This window comes from Podarcis filfolensis, assembly GCF_964270895.1.
Source record: "Podarcis filfolensis genome assembly, chromosome: 7".
Taxonomy (NCBI): Eukaryota; Metazoa; Chordata; class Lepidosauria; order Squamata; family Lacertidae; genus Podarcis; species Podarcis filfolensis.
This window is the reverse complement of record NC_139603.1, coordinates 1,909,905-1,932,533: the sequence shown is the minus strand read 5'-3', so window position 1 is coordinate 1,932,533 and position 22,629 is coordinate 1,909,905. Positions and strand designations below refer to the sequence as shown.

General features: G+C 47.7%; 2 protein-coding genes across 2 annotated transcripts in view; one reads left to right on the top strand and one right to left on the bottom strand.

Moving 5' to 3' along the window:
- KIZ (kizuna centrosomal protein) overlaps positions 1–22,629 on the top strand; it is a 167,404-nt gene that overhangs the window by 136,586 nt on the left and 8,189 nt on the right. The window lies entirely within an intron of this gene.
- Positions 9,957–13,062, bottom strand: NKX2-4 (NK2 homeobox 4). Its single transcript, XM_083623510.1, has 2 exons — positions 12,465–13,062; positions 9,957–12,094 (listed from the first exon to the last, which is right to left on the bottom strand). Exons 1-2 carry the CDS (start codon positions 12,847–12,849, stop codon positions 11,370–11,372), a joined length of 1,110 nt encoding a protein of 369 aa, XP_083479636.1. The 5' UTR covers positions 12,850–13,062; the 3' UTR covers positions 9,957–11,369.

Sequence of the window (22,629 nt, the reverse complement as noted above, 5' to 3'; positions counted from 1 at the left end):
AGAATTAGAAGTTCTCAAGTTTGGCTGAGTCATTCCTATGCTACTTCATCCACAGGACCCACTTATGCTGCCTGCCTGCTAAAGCAAACTGTGTGAGAGAGAGACAGAGAAAGAGAGAAAAAACACTCTTCTTTCCTTCAGTAACTTCTTAAAGCTTGACTTTGAGATATTAAAAATAAATGGTCTAAAATAAATGCCTCTTCCTCCTGAAGCACTTTCCCAACCATTAAATTAGATAAATTAGCAATGCTTTCCCCACTTCTTTTACAAATACACTAAAGGGAAAATCTATAGTTCACCCCTTACCACATCACTAGGTGTATACTACTTTCGCGCAATCCCAGCTCTCTGCTCTCAGGAGGTTTGCAGCAGGAAACTCCCACATCAGCCGTGGCAGGAAGGGGAGTTGAACTGGGTCCCAAAACATTTAATTTAGAAAACGTTAATAGAATTGTCATCTTCCTGTATGCAGGGATTTTCTTTTTCTAGGAACTTGTTCATTTGTTTGCTGTGTTTATATGCCTCCTTTTGGGCAAGGCATTCAGAACAGGTCACAGTTTATAATAATAAAATGTCCAAAGCTAGGATAAGACAGGACTAGTTCACATGTATGTTCATCGCTTGATGGCTGCTACATCAACGGATGAATTGCATATGTGAATGAGGCGTTGGAGGACTAATGCCACAAATAAGAGCTTTAATGCGCACTAGATGTCACTCTAAAATGCAATGGATTTCTTTCTTTTTTTAAAAAAATATTTTTATTGGTTTTTCCATGAATACATCCTCTAACAATATTTCTCTAACGATTTTCCATATTTCCCCCCCTCCTCCTCTGGACTTCCCTCACATTCCCATTTTGTTTTATTTCCATATTACTCACCCTGCGTGTTGTTTCCCAAAATTTTCCCAATACATATAGTCTTACTTTTTGTTATATACAATTGTGTTTGTGTATTCAAACCCTGCCAATGAGTCCAATTCTTTATGCTGCCTCTTCATATATGTTGTAAATCAGGGGTCAGCAAACTTTTTCAGCAGGGGGCCGGTCCACTGTCCCTCAGACCTTGTGGGGGGCCAGTCTATATTTGAGGGGGGGGGAAATGAACAAATTGCTATGCCCTACAAATAACCCAAAGATGCATTTTAAATAAAAGGGCACAATCTACTCATGTAACAACACCAGGCAGGCCGGCCCCACAAATAACCCAGAGATGCATTTTAAATAAAAGGACACATTCTACTCATGTAAAAACACACTGCTTCCCGGATCGTCCACAGGCTGGATTTAGAAGGGGATTGGGCCGCATCCAGCCCCTGGGCCTTAGTTTGCCTACCCCTGTTGTAATTGGTTCCCATTCTCTTTTAAAGTCTTTGTTATCCTTTTCATGTAGTTTATCTGTTAATTTTGCGAGTTCTGCATATTCCATAAGTTTCCCTTGCCATTGTTCTTTCGTTGGTATTTCTTCTGTCTTCCAAGCTTGTGCTAATTCAATTCTTGCAGCTGTTGTTGCATACATAAATAATTTCCAATTTTCTTTTTTTAAATCTTGATCTAAAATTCCTAGGAGGAATGCTTCTGGTTTCTTAACAAAAGTCTTTTTAAACATTTTTTTCAATTCATTATATACCATTTCCCAATAATTTCTAACCCTTTTGCATTCCCACCACATATGTTAAAATGTACCATCTTTTTCTTTACATTTCCAACAGATTTTAGATCCTTTTTATACATTATTACCACTTTCTCTGGCGTAATATACCATCTATACATCATTTTCATATAATTCTCTTTCAACAAAATACAATCTGTAAATTTTAAATTCACCTTCCACATCTTTCCCCAATTTTCAAGTTGTATAATGTGACCTAAATCATGAGCCCACTTTATTTGTGTTGACTTTACCATTTCCCCATATAACAGCGTTTCCCCATATAACAGGAGATTATACATTTTTGAGTAATTTTGTATCACTCTCAATTATCTCTTTTTGAAAGTTTGACACTGTGTAGCTGAAACCTTTCTTATTGTCTCCCTTAAACTGTTCATTTAATTGTCTATGATGTAAGCAACTTTGAAAAAAAAACTTTAGTTGCTCATATTCTTTCAGCTTTAACCCTTTTTCCACCTCTATTAATAATTCTCTGTATGTCGGCCAATTTCCTCTCTTACTAAGAGGTTTTAATGCCAACGCTTCCGCCTGTGAAAGGCACCGTGCATTTCAACATTGTGTTCAGATATTCACCTACTAATAATCTATTGTTGAAAAACTGAAGCTACAATCTTGCATATGCTTACTTGGGAGTAAACAGCATTGAATTTAGGCATTTCAACTCAGAATTCAGTTTAGGATTGCACTCTAATGTAATGGACATGGCACTCACCCCATTAATTATTACTTTTAAAATTAGGCGTATTTTTCACTATTGATTTGAGGATTGGTTCTGGTTCCTCAGCAGGAATGTTAAGAAATTGACTTCATTTTCAACTATGGTTTTATTATCTAATGTTAGTCGTACTCTTGAGTAGAAACACTGAAAACAATGGATTGAGGTCAGTTGATTTCAGTGAGTTTACTTTGAGTATGACTAACACTGGGTATAACCCCATGTTTTTTTGTGCCTAAACTTTAGCTAATCTTTAGCTTATGCTCGTACCTGGATCCAATATGTTTACTATGAGCTAATTCAAGTTAGACTTGGTATAAATAGACATGCAGCAGAATGAGGTGACGGCGCAGACTGGACTACCATTGCTTGCTCCCTTCCTCCTTTTTTATTTTTACTTGCATGGAATTTGTTTAGGGGAGTACCAGCAATCTGTAGTCTGAAGTAGTATAGTCTGCTCTATCATATCAGTTTCATTCCTCCTCCTCCTCCTCCTTCAGTAGATCAGAATGTGGGATGGAATGCTTGAAACAAGCCCTGGGCCTCTTTTGAAGTAAGAGTGGCCCCACTAGAAAAGAGAACAAGCCGCCTGCATTTTTGTGTGGAAGAGAATTTCAGCATTTTTGTTTGTCATGGATCATGGAGGAGCCCTGTTCCCTTTTGCAGGATAGGACAAAAAGTGCAGTGGACAAAAATTAAAGCTGGTGTGGGAAGCGAGGGACCAAGCTGTGAAACAGGCAGGTCTCCGAGACACCTAGATATGCCAGGGAGAGAGTTGCGGTATTGTTTGCCCATGAATGGAGGGGACCAGAGCATTCATGGGGGCTTCTTCATTGTTCACTGAGTGCCACAGTAAAGTGAAAGCTGGTGTGTGTAGGTAGGTAAAGGTAAAGGACCCCTGGACAGTTATGTCCAGTCAAAGGCGCCTATGGGGTTCAGCGCTCATTTCGCTTTCAGGCTGAAGGAGCTGGCGTTTGCCCACAGACAGCTTTCTGGGTCATGTGGCCAGCAGGAATAAATCGCTTCTGGTGCAATGGGACACCGTGATGGAAACCAGAGCGCACGGAAACGCCGTTTACCTTCCTGCTGCAGTGGTACCTGTTTATTTACTTGCACGGGCATGCTTTCGAACTGCTAGGTTGGCAGGAGCTAGGACAGAGCAATGGGAGCTCACTCCGTCACAGGAATTCAAACTGCTGACCTTCCGATCAGCAAGCCGAAGAAGCTCAGTGGTTTAGACCACAGCGCCACCTGCGTGGGTTTTTTAAAGCTTTTTTGTGTGTGTAAATTAGCCATCTCACAGGTGTAGGCTTACATACGCACAGACATCTCCTGCAGCAGTAAACCTGAGCTTGATACAAGTGTATATTTGACTGAAAGCTGCAGCTAATCCTGACAATACAGAAGTCCTGTTTTTGGGGGACGGGACAGGCAGGTGTGGAGGACTCTCTGGTCCTGAATGGAGCAACTGTGCCCCTGAAGGACCAGGTACACAGCCTGGGAGTCATTTTTGGACTCACAGCTGTCCATGGAGGCACAGGTCAATTCTGTGTCCAGGGCAGCTGTTTATCAGCTCCATCTGGTACGCAGGCTGAGACCCAACCTGCCCATGGACAGTCTCGCCAGAGTGGTGCATGCTCTGGTTATCTCTCGCTTGGACTACGGCAATGTGCTCTACGTGGGGCTACCTTTGAAGGTGACCCAGAAACTACAACTAATCCAGAATGTGGCAGCTAGACTGATGACTGTGAGCGGCCGCTGAGACCATATAACACCGGTCATGAAAGACCTTCATTGGCTCCCAGTATGTTTCTGAGCACAATTCAAAGTGTTGGTGCTGACCTTTAAAGCCCTAAACTTCAGTATACCTGAAGTCTACCTCCACCTCCATCGTTCTGCCCGGACACAGGTCGAGCGCCGAGGGCCTTCTGGCGGTTCCTTCACTGCAAGAAGTGAGGTTACAGAGAACCAGGCAGAGGGCCTTCTCGGTGGTGGCGCCTGCCCTGTGGAATGCCCTCCCATCAGATGTCAAGGAAATAAACAACTATCTGACTTTTAGAAGACAGCTGAAGGCATCCCTGTTTAGGGAAGTTTTTAATGATTGATTCTATGTTGGGAGCCGCCCAGAGTGGCTGAGGAAACCCAGCCAGATGGGCGGGGTATAAATAATAAAATTTTTATTTTTATTTTATTTTATTTTTTATTATTGTCGCTTTCTGAGGAGTGTTTCTGTGTGAGGAACTGTTTGCAAATGCTTGTTGATTGTGTTCACACTTCACATTTTAGGTTTATGCTTTACAAATCATGTGAAGCAATTACAATTTTCCCTGCTTAGAAAATGTCCTTGCCAGCCATTCAGAAAAGCTGCTGCCTTTATAGACACTTTCCTGCGACTCTTTCCCAGCACCTTTCCCTTCGGAAGGACCCTAGCAAAGATACACCTGTTCTTTATAGTTGAACAGTGCCCCAAATTTCTAGAGCTCTGAATAACAGGACGGAGAGGAATGATCCAGGAAAGGATTGATTTATTCTCTGTGGCTTCTTTGCCCCTAGCCAATGACTATACCAATTCAAAAATATTATCAATCTGATAGATTGTTTTGTGCTCCCAGCAAGATAGGCCTGTCAGCCTGTCACAGCAAAAGAACTTGCGCTATAACAAACATGTCTGTCTTTAGGGTGCCATAAGAATCTTTGTTATCAATTTGTGTCAGTTATTGTGGGGAAAGGCCCTGTCATTTCTGCCTCTGTACAGAGCCTGGTACACAGGGGAGAGGGGTTTTTTTTTGCAGGGATGGTTCTGGATGGTGGTTCTCATACACCCCTAGGTTGAAAATCCCCTAAGAGACCATGAAATAATCCCTGTTTGGCTTCAGAGTCGCAGCAGGAGGAGCCGGTTCGTCCAGCCCCTTCTCCCCCGTGCAGGTGCCTCTTTGCAGAGGTAAATGCCGGTCTCTCTCCTGGACAGTCTTGGCCGCCAATTAAAGGCCTGCAGGAGGGAGCCTCTCGAGGGCCCCCAACTCCAGGGGCTGGAGAGGGAGAGTGCTCCTCCAGCTGACTTTGCCCTCCACTGCACCAGAGAAACTTTGGGAGGCTCTTTGTTCCCACTTAAGACCCCTTCCTGGCCGGGCTGCACCAAAGACACTTATCCACCTCTTCAGATAATGAGCTTCACCCAAGTCTGCCTGGTTTGTCTTCGCCTTAAGGATCTCGGCAGCACTAATTGCAGGAGAAGCCCTTTCTTTCAAGCAGCCCGAAAAATGCTGCAGCTGAATGGAAAGGAAGGTTGCTCTGGGCCGAGGAAGACGGAGAAACCCTCGCTGCTCCCCAAAAAGAACCAGTTTGGCTTTTCAGTCATAAAGGGGTTTTAAGTTGGAGGGCAAATTAGCACCAGGAACCTTTTACAATATATTTATACAGGCACATGCAAAGACTGCTTTCAGTAGCTAGCATATATACTTTAGCTATGGATGGGCAGAGTAGTAAAGACTTGCAATGGTTATAATATTTGTTATTTTAAAAAATAGTTTTATTCTGCTGTTAGGAGCTGCACAGGGAACAAGTAGATATGTTCTGATGCATTATGGTGGAGAGTGCAACATGCCCTTTTCAGTTTAGTAGTGTTGCTTAGTCATCACAATTCCTGAGCAAATCTTGCCAAGCTAAACTTAGTATGCTTTAGACATGCAGTTAAATAGTGATGTTTCCTTGCTTGGTGCCTTCCTTGCCAAGGTGTCGGGCATTCAAAAGACATCACTCAGGCTTCCCATTACAGCTTCAGAGAAGCCAAGAGCTCTCCTTGACTCTCTGCGGGTGAGATACACATTTTTAAATAATATATGTTTGCATTCACACACAGAATTTCTAGGTTTAAAATGAAACTTTCCAAGACTTGCGCACACTGGAAAACATGCACAGCCTTTGTGCAGGGACTAAGAAAACTGTTGCTGCCTTTGTGCAAGGGCAAATTAAGAAACTCATTTATTTAGATTATTAAACATTTTTTTCTAGAGATAAAAGTTGAGAGCAAACACCCGATATTCAGGCCCCTTCCTTCCATTTATCTCTGGCTCTTTATTCACATTAAAAAGAACTGCCAATGCCATCTCCTTTCCTCCACTTTATTATGGTGTGGAACAGGGCTTGCAAAAATGCTCTGATTGGATTTTAATCCCACACAAGAGTTAAGAAATGAATAATAACCCAACGAATAATTTGGCACAAATCACCGGGCAGTTTTGCAGCGCCAGCTCCGCTGGAGTGACCAGGAGAGCCTTTGCCCAGCGCCTGTTCCTTTCAAGTCCGCAGAAGTCCCAGGGGAGTCGGAGCGCGTGTATCTGCGTCGTCACCCTCAAGTTTAGGCGAGCTGGGGGAGCTCCTGGGCGCACGGGAAAGGCCTTTGTAGTTTGGGGGAAGTCCCTTCGTCTCTAAACTGAATTGCTGTAAATACCAAGAGAATCCTTTACCATTCCGGGGGGCCCAAGCCAATGTCGCTCACTTCACTCGCTCTCTCTCTTTGGGCTCAGCCCCGCTAGTTCAGAGCCCAGAACAAGTTAGACCACCTGAGGCTCTCCACCTTGGTATACAGATATTTGCGCCTGGCGATGTCCCGGTCCACACGCGCTTTCCTCCCGCAGGAATGGCCTGCCCAAGCAACAGCTTTTTCCTGATCACCGCGTGTGGTCCGGTTCAGAAGTGCACATTCCTACCTCGCGTGTCTAAATGAACTGTGCCAGGTCAAACCACGGAAGACAAAACTCTCGCGTGGCCCCAAACACATCATTTCCCCGCGGTCTCGGTTTCTATATTCGCTTTAGAGTTTTGTGCAGCCCAATCCGACAGATGTTCACTTAGAATAAACTCCCTTTGGCTTCAGCGGGAACGATTTCCAGGTAGTTTACAGCCCCAGTGCTGCTCATAAACTTATGACTTTACCCATTTCCGCTTCTATCCTAGGAACATTTCTGGCGGGTGGGAGAGTACGTGCTAGTAATTTTAATCAGGTTTAGGCTGCGATCCTATATCCACTTGCTTGGAGTAAGCCGCACTAAACTCAATGGATGTTACCTTTGAGTAGACGTGCATATAGGATTGTCGGGTCACAGTATGCACATTTACTCGAGAGTATTGCCACGTCCAATGGACTTTCGAGGCAATGCATTTAGTTTTACAGGTAAGTAAGCGTACATCTTAAAAACAGGTGAATAACTCACCAGTTCCCTAATAATTATGGAATTGTTTTTCTGTCTCCATCTCGCACGCTGTCCTTTTCCAAAAAGTTCTTTGTCGCTGATATTTCCCAGTCCCCGCCTTATTCTCTCTTACTTTAAGACAATTGGATGTCACTGTCTTTTAAGTCCCAAATAACAGTAACTTAAAAATGAATATTTATTGGTCCAAATAAAGTGATCCTAATCAAGATAACAGGGAAAATAAAACTGGTGTCTGCAAATGGCTAAAGTATGTTTTGTCCAAACGTTTATTTAGGATAGTAAATACAATAAGAGGTGGGAGGGAAGTGAGGGTGCAGCAGGATTGTAACATTTCATGCAACCCGGTCCTTTTACCTTTAAGTCCAAATACTTGGATTTAAGTACTTACAGTCCGATCCTGTGCATTTTTCCTGGGAAGCAAGTCCCAGTAAGTTCAGACTTACTCCCAGGTATTTGTGCCATCTCATAATTATTATAGTTGAATCGCAAACGGATTTAATCGGAAAGAGGTGTGCCATTTGTTATAGCTAGCATTCCGGGCCTCGGTCCGGAGCAGCGAAGAAGACGAAAATCCCGCATCAACCAAACACCACAGAATATGCTAAGCCTATTTCGTCTCTCTGCAGTCTGAGCCTCTCTCTTTCTTCCCCATGCATTTTCTAACTGGCGTTCCCAAGTAAGACCCACTGAGTTCAATGGGACTGATTTCCTAGTATTTAGGATTGCAGCCTTAAGACGTTCGTTCACAACGTGGTTTTGCTTTTCTTTTCTTTTAACCCGACTTCTAAACACAACACGGTGTCTTAGTCCCTCTAAGACTAACCTGATACAGCTAAAGTAAATTCAGAGTCACTAACTTTTAAGTCCCATTGACTGCAATCACCTTAAATGCCACGTGCGGCAGAACATGCGCTTACATAAAAGAAAGTGCCATTGAACTAAATGTGGCTTAGGTAAGTGGCGAGTGCAGCCTAAATCCCTCTAAATTCAAATGGGCCTTCCATCGCAGTCTAACTTGCTCCGAATGGACAGGATCCAGCCCAAGTGTGGTACTTCAAAAACATACTGGTGTGAAACGAGAGACAGAGATTTAAACTTGAGCTTTCTCGTTTAAAAGACTTAAACAAGAGCCTAGCTCTGGTTAGATCGCGTCCTCTTGGTTCCGAGTTTATTTTAAATGACACATACTGTATTTCCAAAGATCTAGTGTTAACTTCAAAAAGAACTATCCATTTGTTTTAATGGAACTGACTTCCCACCTAAACTTAGCAGTAAATGTCACTTTGAGGAATACGGAGAAAATAGAGCAATGGAAAATGCCCAAGTTTATCTTAATTGTGGAGACACGGAAATCCATCATGCCCAATGACGTGTTTACAAAATAATTACCTAAAATGCACTGAAAGCGTAGTCTTTCGCGTGTCTACTGGGAAGTAAGTCCTACCGGACTTCCTCCCAAGGAAATGTCTTTCTTCTTTCTGAGTAGACGTGCATAGGATCGCGCCCTTCCAGGGCGGGAGGGGAATTCTGTGCGCTGGGCAAGAGTACTTGGGTTGTGCTCTGAGATCCTAAACAGAACTCTTTGCGCGGAAGAAACTTCAATTCAGCACCGGCCAGAAGCACTTAGAGCTGGGAGGTAGCAAAGCCCCATTCAGCTCGGTAAAGCGGGACCTTAAAGCCTCCTGGAAGTTCTCCTGCGCCATCTCCACGAATGTGAACCGGGAACTCCCTGGTTTCGCGTGGCTCCTGGTCCTGCCAGTGGGGTTTGGGCAGGTGAGCTTATGCCCGCTTTAAAGCTAATGGCATAAATTATATAAATTAACTCCTATGTTATCAATTTTTTTTTTAAAGCAGCAGCAAACCGGGAACTTCCCTCCAATAGGCCTATAACAACCGCGGCACCACAAGCGTCTCTCTTCTCGGGCATCCTGTTTTATGAATTTCTGATATCCCCTTGCTTTGCGTAAAGTAGGCAGAATCGGCTCACTGACATGGTTGTGATCAGATTTCGATCCAGCCTTCACTTTATTCGTGTTATTTTCAATCTGAGGTTTTCAAACTGTACCCACTTATTTAAAAGTCACACGCACACACGCACACACACGGCCTCCGCCAAGCAGGACTTCGTGGGACATTATCTCTTTGCTTCTGATGACCATTTGAGGAAAAATGGTTACGAACAAACCTCGTGCTAGTTTTGAGAACGGCAGATCTATTTCAGACCCGGCGTGTTGGAAGGAATAATAATCCCATTCTTTAAGAACAGCAAACAACAGCAAACAGCAGCCAGCCAACTAAAACAACAGAATAAAGCCCCCCCCCCCCCGCCGCCCAAAGAACAGACTTACAAAATTATGTAAAAGCGATTTTCCTGCCCACGCCAGAGACTACAAATTACTTTGGACGCAATCCTACACTGGGTCGAGACTGTTTAAAGCCCACTGCAATTTAAACTTTTCTGAGGATTTCAGCCTTCAAAGGCAAACATAATTTGTTTCCAGTTTCAGGGCCACCTTCTCCTGCCTGTGGATTTATTTCGATCCTTTGCTCCCAGTCTAACGGACAGAGGAATTCTGCCGTTTCTATCCGCCCCGTCCGTGTTTACTGCTTCTTTTGGTCCTCTTAAGAGCTCAGCTCTTAATACAGTCCTAACCCTATTTTACCAACGTGGAGATTCCAATTCAGTGAGGCGCACGTTGCTCCCCGAGGAAGTTTATTCGAGCTCCTCCTCAGCTCGCATTGATTTCAGTGGGGTTTGCGCAGGAGAACTTCTCACGGAATTGGACCTGTTATGGGAACTAGGCAGGGAGCGGTGCGCATCTCTCTCATCTGTTCATGTATCTTTCAGTGAAACGAGGCGGCCGTTTTGTTTTGCCTGCTCTTTCTACAATGGCTGGGTTTGTATGAGGTTTTGCCAGTAATACATTCGAACACATAGTAAATAACAATAATTAAAAACTTTTCTTTCTGTTTAAACCTGCGCGTCCGCGTCCAAAAAGTTATATTGGAAATTACCCCTCTGACGGGGTATCCCGAATGTCAGGGTTCCTCTCTCTCCCTCTCTCTCCCTTTCCCCGCCACCGTCCAGGCGACACTTGCGCCTTCCCTTTTGTAAAAATGGCGGATCATGCTGATAGTCGACCTCGAGTTCCAATTCAATCAGCTCTCAATCAATAATAACGAGATTGCACTTAAGGGACTCCCATATAAAATTATTATTAGTGTTAGTAACAGGATCTCTTCCCTTTTTCTCCAGAGATAAGCTGCACTTCATTGTTGATCTTGCTCGGTTGCCTTGATCGGATATGTACAAAACACCGATCCAGCCCAGTTCTGGAACCACCCAGGAACTGTCTTGATGAACATATTCAGATCAAGCTTTGCTGGGGTTGGGGGGCTTCTCTGCCCCGCTTTCCCGCCCACCACTGGAGCGGGTGACAAAATTACGCCAGAGAACAACCTGCTCCCAGCGGATAATCCCCAACTCCGCGTTAACAAATCGTTCCTTAATCCCCCTGTAGTCTTCAGCAAGTAGGCAGATACCTGGGCTTGTGGCCTGAGGATGATCTGGAGCCGAGGAGGACTTGCCCCTGTCTCCCTAAGCCAACCGAGTCCAGTTGGTTGCCGTCGGAGCCCGCCAGCGCAGGAGAAGGTCGCTGCGTCCCGGGAGCGGGCATCTCTTGCGGGGGTCGGGGGAGGAAGAGCAACAGGGCGGTTCGGTTTATTTTGGGGTGTGTGTGCGGGGGTGGGTAGGTGTTTGTGGGGTTGTTACCATGTCCGGCCATAGAGCAAGCTGGCGTTGACCAGGCCGCCGTTATACTCGACGGCCGCCGCGTCCATCTGCGCCAGGGCGCCCACTTGGCTGTGCAGCGAAGGCGGGCTGGGGGACATCTCTTCTAGGTCCGGCGCCTGGCCCAGGGAGGTCACTTGCTGCTGCTGCTGCTGCTGCTGGGGGTGCTGGGCAGCGCTGCCCCCGGCCCCGCTGGCGCTGGGAGCTTGTCCGGCAGACTGACCGGCGGCGGCGGCGGCGGCGCTGTGCGGGCAGGGCTTGCCGTCCTTGACCAGAACCGGCACGGCCACGCGCCTGGGAGACGCCGCCTGGGCTTGCTGCTGCTGCTGCGGCTGCTGCTGGCACAGGCCGGGCCCCTCGGGAGGCGTCTGCGTCTGCGGCTGGTGCTGGAGCTGCTGCGCGGCCTTGTCCTTGGCTTGCCTCTTCATCTTGTAGCGGTGGTTCTGGAACCAGATCTTGACCTGCGTGGGCGTGAGGTGGATCAGGCTGGCCAGGTGCTCCCGCTCGGGCGCCGACAGGTACTTCTGCTGCTTGAAGCGCCGCTCCAGCTCGTACACCTGCGCCTGCGAGAAGAGCACCCGGCGCTTCCTCCGCGGCGCAGCGTGCAGCCCGGGCGCCAGGGACTTGGCAGCCTCTGCGATGCCCGACAGAGCCCCCATGCCGGCCATGTTCATGCCCCCCGACGGGCCCATTAGCCTGGAAACTGAGCACACACACACACACACACACGGGAGAGTTAGGAGGCGGTTAGAGCAGAGGGCAATCTCGGGGAAAGGGACCTGGGGCCGAAAGCGTCACCCTCACCAAGTATGGAGAGCTCAGCTTTATTAAGCGCTTAAGGCGACTGAGTCCCAAAGAGCTGGGACTCTTATGCGCCCTGAGATGTCAAGAGTGTCCCTGAGCACGTCCAAAGTATTTCCCCCCTCCCCACTGCGGAATTCCAATTAGCTCCCCAAATTTAGGGGTAAGGGCGTCCAGATTTGGGGTGCGGCGCTGGAAGAGAAAATGCCGTCTGAGTACCCAGCCCCACCAGCCCCACCAGCCCTATTCCCTTCTAGCCCCTCCCCGCTTACTCGTGGGGTAGCGGGGATCCGCGTTGGCTCCGTACCAGCCCGAGGCGGCTGCGCTTCCGCGCACGCTGTCTGGATAAGGTGCCAGGTCGCCCACGTTGCCCAGCCCGCCATTGCAGTAGCCGGCCACGGGGCCGTGGGCGAACTGCGAGACGCCGGCATGCGCCATGGAGTGGTAGGCGGCGGCGGCGTTGTGGGCGCCCATGGGGTGCTGCTGCGGTGGCGGAGGCAGGGCTGCGTTCTGGGGCTGCCGGTAGGCGGCGGCGCCCACGCCCAGGGGGGCGCCCAGGCTGCCGTCCATGGCGCCGAACTTCTTGTAGGTCTCGTCCATGGGGCTGAGGATGTCGGAGACGGAGAAGGGCGTCGTGTGCTTGGGGCTGAGCGACATGGCTCGCCGGGCGAATCTCCTGGGCTCCCTGCGCGCTCGCTCGCCCGGCCGACGCGGCTGCCCAGTCCGGACGAAAAGGGGGCTGAGCGCCGCCGCCGCCGCCCGCCGCCGCGGGAGCCCGGCCAAGGAGAGGAGGGGGCGGCAGCAGGAGGAGGCGGCGGCGGCGCGCCAGCCCTCCCGCAGCTCTCGCCTCCTAGCTGGGGTTTCTTTTAGTCCGGCGGCACCCGCTTTACGACAGACACCGGCGGGGGCGGAGCCACAAGGAAGGCTGCCCCCCCCCCAGCAGCCACTCGCTGCCTCTGCGGCTGGAGCCCCTCCAGTGGAGAGGGGGGTCCCCCGCCAATTAGAGAGGCACCTCCAGCTGCTCCAAGGTAGGAAACCACTCCCCGCGTGCAAGGAGCCCCACCCCAAGCTCCTCAAAGGGAGCCCCTGCTAGGCACAGGGGACCCCGCCTCCCCGAGGCCCTCAGAGGGAGAGGGACCCCAACTCGGAGGGTTCCCTCAGCAACTATTCGGGACCCCGACCCCGCTCACTGGGAACCCCTGAGAGAGCCAGGCGGAGAACCCTCGACGCCGTCTCTACTTCTTGCTCCAAAAGCTGGGGGAGGCCGAGTCCTGCGAGGCCCGGGGCAAGCAAGGCCTGCCTTGGACACCATCCTAAAGGACATCCAAATGGATGGGTGGGCAGGCAGGCACGCCTCTGCCCTGGACGCCTCTTCAGGCTGCTGTACCGACTGCTCGAGGGGTGCGCTCCAGGCCCGTTCGGCACGACCCTCGGAGTCAGCGCACACCCGCCTGGCGCCTGAGAGCGCCCGCCGCTCTTGGACTGGGTCCCTTTTGCGCCCTCCAGCAAAACTGTGGCAGCAAAGTTGGCGAAAGAGGAAATGCCCCCCCCCCCCGCTTGAAAGCAACACCTTGAGCGCGCGCGCGTGGATGAGAACGTTTCTCCTGCCTTACAGGGTTGTTGTAAAGATGACTGAGATAATAGAAGAGGAGCGCTTTGAGCATGGAAAAAGCGCGTTATAATTGCTAAGTAGGATATGATTTGAATTGAGGCTTGTTTGAAACACCTAGCTGGAAGCAAGCTTTGAAGTCCTCCAGTTCTCTTCCTTCAATATTGGGCAGTGGGAAAAGAAAGCGAGAAATCGAAAGTCTTGTCCAAGGAAAAGGGATGTCCAAGTACTGTACAGGACAAATTGCGCCTACGAAATCTGCGGATACTGCAGTGTGGGGACTGCATGCCACATGCGCTTACTTCACTGGGCTAAAGAAAGAAAACAGCACTTCCCTCCCCCCCCGGTACCCAGGAAAGGATAGATTTTGGCTCCCTGCTACAACATGGCTTGAATTTTCCGGTCCAACCTAAGATATCGAGTGAAAATGAGCGTGCCGTCGGAGCACGGACTACAGAGAGTGGCACCGTTTGGGAAGCGTGTCCCGTGGAAACGAAAGCGGATTTGCTTCGGCCTTGTGCTTAAGGATGAGGATTGGAGCTTTCCCAGTTCTCTGTCCGTCTAAGAATCCGATTCTAAATGCATACCTCGGGAGAGAGTGCTTTTGTTCCAAGTCACGTTGGAGCCGGATGATGAAGAACAGCAGCTTCTCCTTAGCGTGACTTCTCGGGCAGAGACCACGTTCTCCTCTGGAAGCTAGAAGCCAGATCCTCCTGGCAGCTGGATTTACTAAAGCAGGTGTGTGTAGGTGTGTGTGTGTGTGTGTGTGTGTGTGTGTGTGTGTAACCACGGAGAGGAGAATCTGGGTTGACAGGATATCGTCGGGTCCCCTACCTTCGGATTCCTAACTAGGGCTGAGCCTGATTCTAGCCCTGGGTCTCCTTCAAGTGTTTTGGTGACGGCTCTTATCTTTAGAAGAAACGCAGAGGTAAAAAACAAGCGCCCTCCATTTACAACCAGCTAGAGACCGATCCCCTCCTCCCTCTCTGTGTGGCTTCACTCTTTTGCTTGAGAAGGACCGGCCCTCGAAGAGTTCAGCGTCCCGCGCCTTTCCTGTCCTCTCTGAGTGGGACTGAACGCTGGCTGGGGAGGTGAGACGAGACGGTGCCGACTTCTCGTTGATCAAGATGGAGCGATCCCTGGGAGGATGAAGAGCCGCCAGTGCTCCCGTTTTCTAGGAGCAGCCCTGAAAGCGATCGCCTTTGGCCTGGGAGAAAACGTGTGTGGAGACGAGGTCTAGCGGCAGTAAGAAAAAGTGAGCGACGATCAGGTCTAGTCCTGGCTCTACTGCAGAAGCTCTACGAGCTACAAAGTTGCTCGCTGAAGAAGGAAAATGAAACGCCTGCCGACTCTTGCCAGGGGCGATGCGGAGAGCGCTTCATGCGGGAAAGGAGAGGGGAAGGGGGAATTCTGCTCCCTGTGGACTGCCCGCTGGCAGTTGGAAGTCTATAAGGTTGTGGGCACTGTGGGCATCAGGGTGAAGAACTGACACTCTGCACGCGCCCAGAAGTACTTACCTGTGTAACACAATAGCTAACAATAGCATACGTTATTATGTGACTCTCCATGCGTCTTGGCCCAATAACAGCAAAGGGTGGTGCTGAGCGGGCATCCCCAAAGGAGTTGTGCCTGCCACCACGCTAACAATACCTGCGATATCGAGGTACTTTGGACAAATGCTGGTGCAAAGTGGGCAGTGGCGAGTGGGCAGCAAACAGCAGCCGGAGCAGGCAAGTAGGTCACTAGCCTATGGCTTTCTTGGCTCCGATGCCAAGTCTCCTCCTCCAATTTTCTTTGCCCGCTCTTGGAAGAGGCTTGCTGTTGAGCTTACTTCGGAGAAGGGCACCAGGAGATGTCAACCTATGTCTGGCTGATGTCACTTCAGATGGCAGGCTCCACACCAATAGAAAACCATGCTCTCTTGACTTCCTTGATGACGCGCTTGTTTCCTGGGAGTAAGGATCCTTTCTGGGGGAAGCATGCCATCACATGTGTCACCTTCTGCAGTCTGAAGTGGCACTGCCAGCTCAGGCAAGGGTCCCTGTCTGCTGCTTGAAAGCACGGGCATCTCTTTCAGAGACCCCTGTGGGACAAAGGGGCACAGGAATCTAGTCAAGGTTCAGCACTTTGGAGGCCCATCGATTTCAGTGGGAGACTTTAGCTCTTGCTTAAACCTCTCCCACTGAAATCAACACTTAATTTAGGCTGCAAGTCCTAGACCTACGAACATGGGTGTAAGTCCCACGGAACTTCTGAGCAGGCGCGCACAGGGCCGCGCTCTTAAAGTGCTGGGTGTTGACTGTATCAGACCTTTACAGCGTGAACTTATTTTATGTAAGGGTTGTGGTGGTGGTTTTGCTTTTTTTTTTTTTTTACTTGTGGTGCTTTTAACAAAACCTGTATTTCGGTCGAGAAGTTTAGGGGGGGGGCTTCTGTTTTATACATATGTGGGGCGGTGTATATGTGGTAATGAATGGAGGAACAATGAATTACTTTCAGCAATGAAAATGAGATCCACCTTGGAAGCATTTTGACTGCCTTAAACATCGGGGGAACCCCGCAAGGAAATCCCTACTCAGATTAAAGTTTTCTGCTCTTCGTGACCTGCTGTTCAGGGGAGAAGCTTGTTCTGGGTGCCTTTATAAAGATATCGGCAACAAAGACGGGGATCTTTCACGACTTGCTCCTCGCAGGAGTTAGTCTCAGTCTTAAATACGTGAAGACCTCAAAAGGTTCCATGGAAGTTCCGTCCCAGCAAGAGCGCACTATAGTTATAAAAATTATCAGTCGCGTTTCTAAAACTGTTCAGATCCACTTAGAGAAACAGTTTTAAACGCCATGGTTTAAAACCCTTTAAACAAGTTCACGCTGTTTTGGGACGCTTATTGCAACCCACCAGAGAGTTATCCTGAGCAAACGCTCAATATAACTTTCTGATTAATCTTGCCAGTTTTTTATCCATTCTACTGCTACTTTATAGAGCTCAAAATTTGAAGATGATTTCAAGGCCTGTAATATTTTCGGCTGCTGCAAACAGTCGCCTTTCTTAATCGAAACCTGGCCAAACACCATAAACCTGACGTGAAGCGTTTTTCGCATGTAAACTAATGGATGTTAAAAGTGTTGACTTTTGGGTTTTTTTGCGATTCCGACCGAAGCAACGTAGCTGTCTTGCTGGTACATTTGGAACTGTTGGCTGGGAATGTTTAGGACTGGCTTTTTCGAATGGGACGCCGGTAAACCGCCTCTCTCTCAATAGGTTACTGGGTTTTAAGAAAACTGGGGTCACCTCTTTACACCTCGCTGCTGTAACTCTCAGCACAAGTAACCCAGAAAGGAGTTTGTAGATCGCTGGCCTTTCCACGTTACTGGAGTGTGAGGCAAGGAGGAAACCTCGGTGAAACGTCGCCTCCTCGTTCGCCAGGGCACCGTTTGGAAGAGGCGCACGAAACTGCGACTGCCAAGTCTATTCCTACAAGGAGTGCGATACCTCGATATAAGAACTACCTCCACCCACCCGCAGGTTCAAGATCAAAAACTCCCCACGTCTAGGAGAAAGTAAGAGCCTGAGAAGAAGAGTCCTGCAGGATCAGGCCACTTCTTTCCGAAGAGACCAAGCATTGCCTACGGGAAGCCCACAAGTGAGGACCTGAGTCGGGGATGGATGGGGCGCGAGGGCACCTTATCCAGCCATTGATCTACGCCAGGGAATTGCCCTCTTGGCTCTGGGGAGCCCCGTCTGGTGTCCTTGAGTCACCATTCTTCCTGTTGCAAACGTTTCTGAAAGGGGAAAAGGCACCTCCTATTAGCCTAGACGTGTTTGGGTTCCGAGGCTCCATCCTCCCAACCTGAAGCGGTTGCGGGCGGGTGTCCGGGCGGGCGGGCGCGGAGATGTGAAGGAAGCAGAAGAGATGAAGGTTCGGAGAGGTTTCCGATTTCGTGGCCCGTCGCGGCGGCGGCGGAAAATCCACAGAGAAATCAAGGGCGTCAGGCAGGGGGAGCTGCTGAGGTTGGGGGCAGGGACGTGGGGTAGGACCCGTGGAGCGGCTCTGACCAGGGCTCTAAGCTCAGGCCTCCGGATGCATGAAATTCACATTTGTAGGCTCCTTTTTCTATTTTTCTTCTTTTATAGGCTGGCCTGCTGTTTCACTCAGAAATCTGTACAAGCCAGCGGGCAAAAGGTTGCATCCTGTTTGGGTGGCGATGCAAATGGCAAATCTGCACGAATAATCCTAACATAAATAGCCCATCGGGGACTCCAAGTGAAAATGATGACAGGAAACCCTACAGTCTCCTCCTCCTCCTCCTCCTCCTCCTCCTCCTCCTCCTCCTCCTCCATGGCCACATTCCTCCATCCTTTCAGCATTCAATTGCTTTCATAGGAAGGCAAGTTCCCCAGGGGGTTTCTTCCCCTCCTTACTGGAAAGTGTAGGTGAACTTTGTGGGAATGTTGTAGATACTAGGAGAGGATATATTGATTTAATAGTATCCTTCCTCACTCACACTTGGGAGTCAGCAGCAGAACGACATTCCCCAGTATATAGCAGGAAGCTAGTTGGTAGATTCGTTTGAATATCTTTACTTAAGCAATCCAGTCTGGCTTTGTCCAGATTGGGTTCTGTTCCTGTTAAGTCCCCTTTTATCCCTCCCAATAATAATAAAGACACAAGAAGCTTCTTTTAAAAGTAATAAGAAGTTTACTCACATTCAGTTCATAGTTGGATCCCTGAAGGCGGGTTTTAGCTTAGAGTTACAGAAGAGAGTTTGAGTTCATCCCATATGGGAATGAGCCCATGTGCTGCTGGCTGAGAGCAAAATATATCAGTATCAAGAGAGCATGGCATCAGGAGGAAGAAGACGGAGGTGGCTGTGTGACCAGCCCCTTTTATAGGGTCTCCCAGGGTCACACCCACCTACCTGGTCACACACAGGGGGAGGAAGCTCCAGACCAGGTGTGACAGGAAGTCGTCCTGGCTGGAGTAACACCCCCGCCCCGCGTGTTCACTCTGGGCAAAGAGGAAGCGTATTTGACTGCTTATGTTACATCTCATAAACTTTATCATACAAACAGAGAGTAACCGACTGCACCTTCCACTATGACACTGAAAGCCCCATTGCATAAAGAGCATGCAGATGCATGCAAAAATAGTGGCAGACACACCCACGTGTAAAAATATTCAGGAGAGGGAGAATTTCACTAGTAGTCAAACCACTTTATGCCCTCTGGAACAAGAGTACCTTGTGAATACTGCTAATGCAGAAAGAAAAGTGTGTGTATAGGTTCTTCAAAGAAAAAGAAGACATATAGGGTAGCTAAGGAAGGAAGGAAAGAAAGAGAGAGAGAGAGAGAGAGGGGGAAAGAAAGAAAGAAAGAAAGAAAGAAAGAAAGAAAGAAAGAAAGAATTCTTATAGCCTAGGAAGCCTTTCTCATCTCATTGAAGGGATACTCTGAAAAGGAGAAGGTATGGGGAAATCTGAATTGACAAAGGATAAAATGTGGGAAGGCAATGATTTAGAGGAGAATGTCATATCGAAGTTGGAGAATCAATGGATGTACAAGAAATGTACTATCTACATTAAGTAACAGGATGGATGAGCACATTATCATAGAACCATGGAATTGTAGAGTTGGAAGGGAACCTCGAGGGTCATCTAGTTGACATTTCAGCCCAGCAAAAGAAGAGTGAATGCAGAGCAGGGCTGGTGAGAGGGTACATGGCCTGGGGAGACCCCTGGGGGGATGCGATCTCGGGCCTTGTGTTCCCCACCTTGTCCTATTGGAAAAGAAAGGAAGCAGCCAATTGTTTATCCAATATATGCACAGCGAACTTTGAGGGTTCAAGATTTGCAGTGCATAAACAAGATAAATAATTGGCTCTTGAGAACACACACTCTCAAAACAAGACAGGAATCAAAAGATGACCCAATTTATCAGCAGTTAAGGGTGGCTTGAGTTAAGGGTCATCTGGCCAGAGGCCGCCAGTAGCAGAAATACATGTTCCAAATCATTCAGATCCCTCCTCTTAGTTGACATGCTTTAATCTTTCTTACTGTTATTTTGTGTTTTAAATTGTTTTTAACCCTTTTTGTTGATAATTTTAATACTTCTTGTAAACCACTTAGCTGCTTTACTACCATCGAGTGATATATAAATTTTGTTTTAAAAAAGGAAACAAAACAAAACATTCATTTTCTATGTTGCACTTTTGCAGAAAAGGTAAAAGACAGTTTGTGGATAATATCCCCCCCCCCCCAGGTAAACAGAATAAGCTGGATGTTACAAGTCGAAGCAGTTAACATCATCCATTTTTGTCACAATGATATAAACAACACAGGAGTGCATAATTGCTAGTGTTGTAAAAGCATTTTTGCTTGTTTGTTTTTAGGAAACCTTTCCATAATTGTCCATGTGTATTCAGAGCATGACAGCCATAGTCTTTTATTAATTTATGTAATAAAGCAAAACCAGATAACATACAAATTATATTCTGCCATTTATCCTCTGTGCATCCACACTTGTTTAGTTAATTTCCCCACACTTGGTGGAATCAGTTCTCAAAAACAAATATTTTCCAGTTCTAGCAACTGGAGGTCTAGTGGCCACAAATAAAAATGTCAGTGATTCCTTATGCATCAGATCTTTTGTATTCCCCATACAAAACGATAGTAAGAGAAACTAGGGTTTATATGGGATAATTTTGCCACAATTTCATCTTTACCAAATGTCACAGACACCTCATACAGCTGCCTGTCTCTTGGACTAACTGTGCTATCCTAATTGCAGCCAGCATGGATGGGGTAGTGGTTCAAATCCCCACTCAGCCATGAAGCTCCCTGGGTGACCTTGGGCCACTTGCCGTCCCTTAGCCTGACCGACCTCACAGGGTTGTTGTGAGGATAAAATAGGGAGGAGGAGAAGTATGCACACCACCTTGTGCTCTTTGGAAGAAAGGTGGGATATAGAACCATAGAACTGTAGAGTTGGAAGGGACTATGAGGGTCATCTAGACCATCCTCCTGCAATGCAGGAATCTTTTGCCCAACACAAAATGACAACAATGTCTACTTAGAAGTAAGCCCTATTAAATTCAATTATGTTTACTCCCAGGTAAGTGCAGTTAGGACTGCAACCTTTGTTGTGAACTTTACATAGGATCTAAGGAGAACCTTTGTACAACTTTCAAGGCATTTCTTTCTACAGTGGCTTTGTCAGCCATTCTGCTCCATAGGTCATTTCTAGGTCATTTCCCCACACTATATTGTTATAGGTTTTTGGGTACCAAAGTTTGTGCTTAGATTTAGTAAGTGCTAGAATTTAATCAATGCTTGGCTGAATTTAGCAGTGTCAAAATTGCCAAGCCAGTCTGAGAATGACAGAGATGTTAAAGCAAACAAGGACAGGGTTATGATCCATCAAGAAAGCCATCAGTGAGGCAAAGACTCGTGGGTAGTTAGCAAAATACAATGTCAGTGTTGGGAGGGGGGAGTTTCAGAATCACAGTGGGTAAGCAAGAGGAAAATTAGTTGTGTTCTGCAAGCAGTTTACAAGCTAGAGAAAAGGGGGGCAGAGCAGAATGGGGGCTGGAGTGTAATCCTGGGAACCCCTCCATCCTAGGCTCAGGTCCTATATATGTAGAAACTATGACAAACCTAGACAGCATCTTAAAAAGCAGAGACATCGCCTTGCCAACAAAGGTCCGTATAGTTAAAGCCATGGTGATGTATGGAAGTGAGAGCTGGACCATAAAGGCTGATCGCTGAAGAATTGATGCTTTTGAATCCTGGTGCTGGAGGAGACTCTTGAGAGTCCCATGGACTGCAAGAAGATCAAACCTCTCCATTCTGAAGGAAATCAGCCCTGAGTGCTCACTGGAAGGGCAGATCCTGAAGCTGAGGCTCCAATACTTTGGCCACCTCATGAGAAGAGAAGACTCCCTGGAAAAGACCCTAATGTTGGGAAAGATGGAGGGCACAAGGAGAAGGGGACGACAGAGGACTAGATGGTTGGACAGTGTTGTCGAAGCTACCAGCATGAGTTTGACCAAACTGCGGGAGGCAGTGGAAGACAGGAGTGCCTGGCGTGCTCTGGTCCAGGGGGTCACGAAGAGTCGGACACAACTAATTGACTAAACAACAACATTCACTGTTTGAAACATGGCAACTCCAACCACAGTCCCATTTCCAAAGGAAAAACAGAGCCTGCTAAGTGCCTCCACCCCTGGAATCTCACACTGCTGTGGAGATTGGGGTGGAGTGTAACAATATGATGTCCCTCTAAGACACCTGTCATCTCCTTTAACAAATGTAATACATTGTGCAGATACTTCATACGGGGAAATTTACAAAATCAAGTTTTCAAATGAGCTAAGCACTTGCATAGCCGTTCTATTGATTTTTGTTGTTATTAAAAAGTGAATGGTTTGGTGCAGCTGTAACCAATTATGCTGCAACCTCCTGGCCATTCCCTAATTTGCTCACTTTTCAGAGGAACTTGAACAAATCCCCCTTCTTGTATGTTCCTGCTCCTTCACAATCCTTAAATTAAATGTAAAAGTACTGCTCCTGTCCACGCCTGTCTAAACAAGGAAGCAACATGGATGAAGGCCTCCAAGCTGAGGACAGAGGTAAAGAGAGCTGCCCCTCTCCACACTTTCCATCCCAGCTGCTTTCTAACCAATCAGAATATTGATCTATGTTACTCAGTGATGTCTACAATGACTGGTTGTGGCTCTCTAGGCTTTCAGAAAGAATCTCTCCCAACCATATGTAGATATTCCAGGGACTGAACCTTCAGTGCGGAAAGGAGATGCTTTGTCACTAAACTATAA

Bases quoted from the DNA above. Each gene is read 5' to 3' on its own strand.
- NKX2-4 (XM_083623510.1), bottom strand. From the start codon at position 12,849: ATGTCGCTCAGCCCCAAGCACACGACGCCCTTCTCCGTCTCCGACATC. The intron at 12,095-12,464 runs GTAAGCGGGGAG...GTGTGTGCTCAG, and splicing joins GGATCCCCGCTACCCCACGA to TTTCCAGGCTAATGGGCCCG.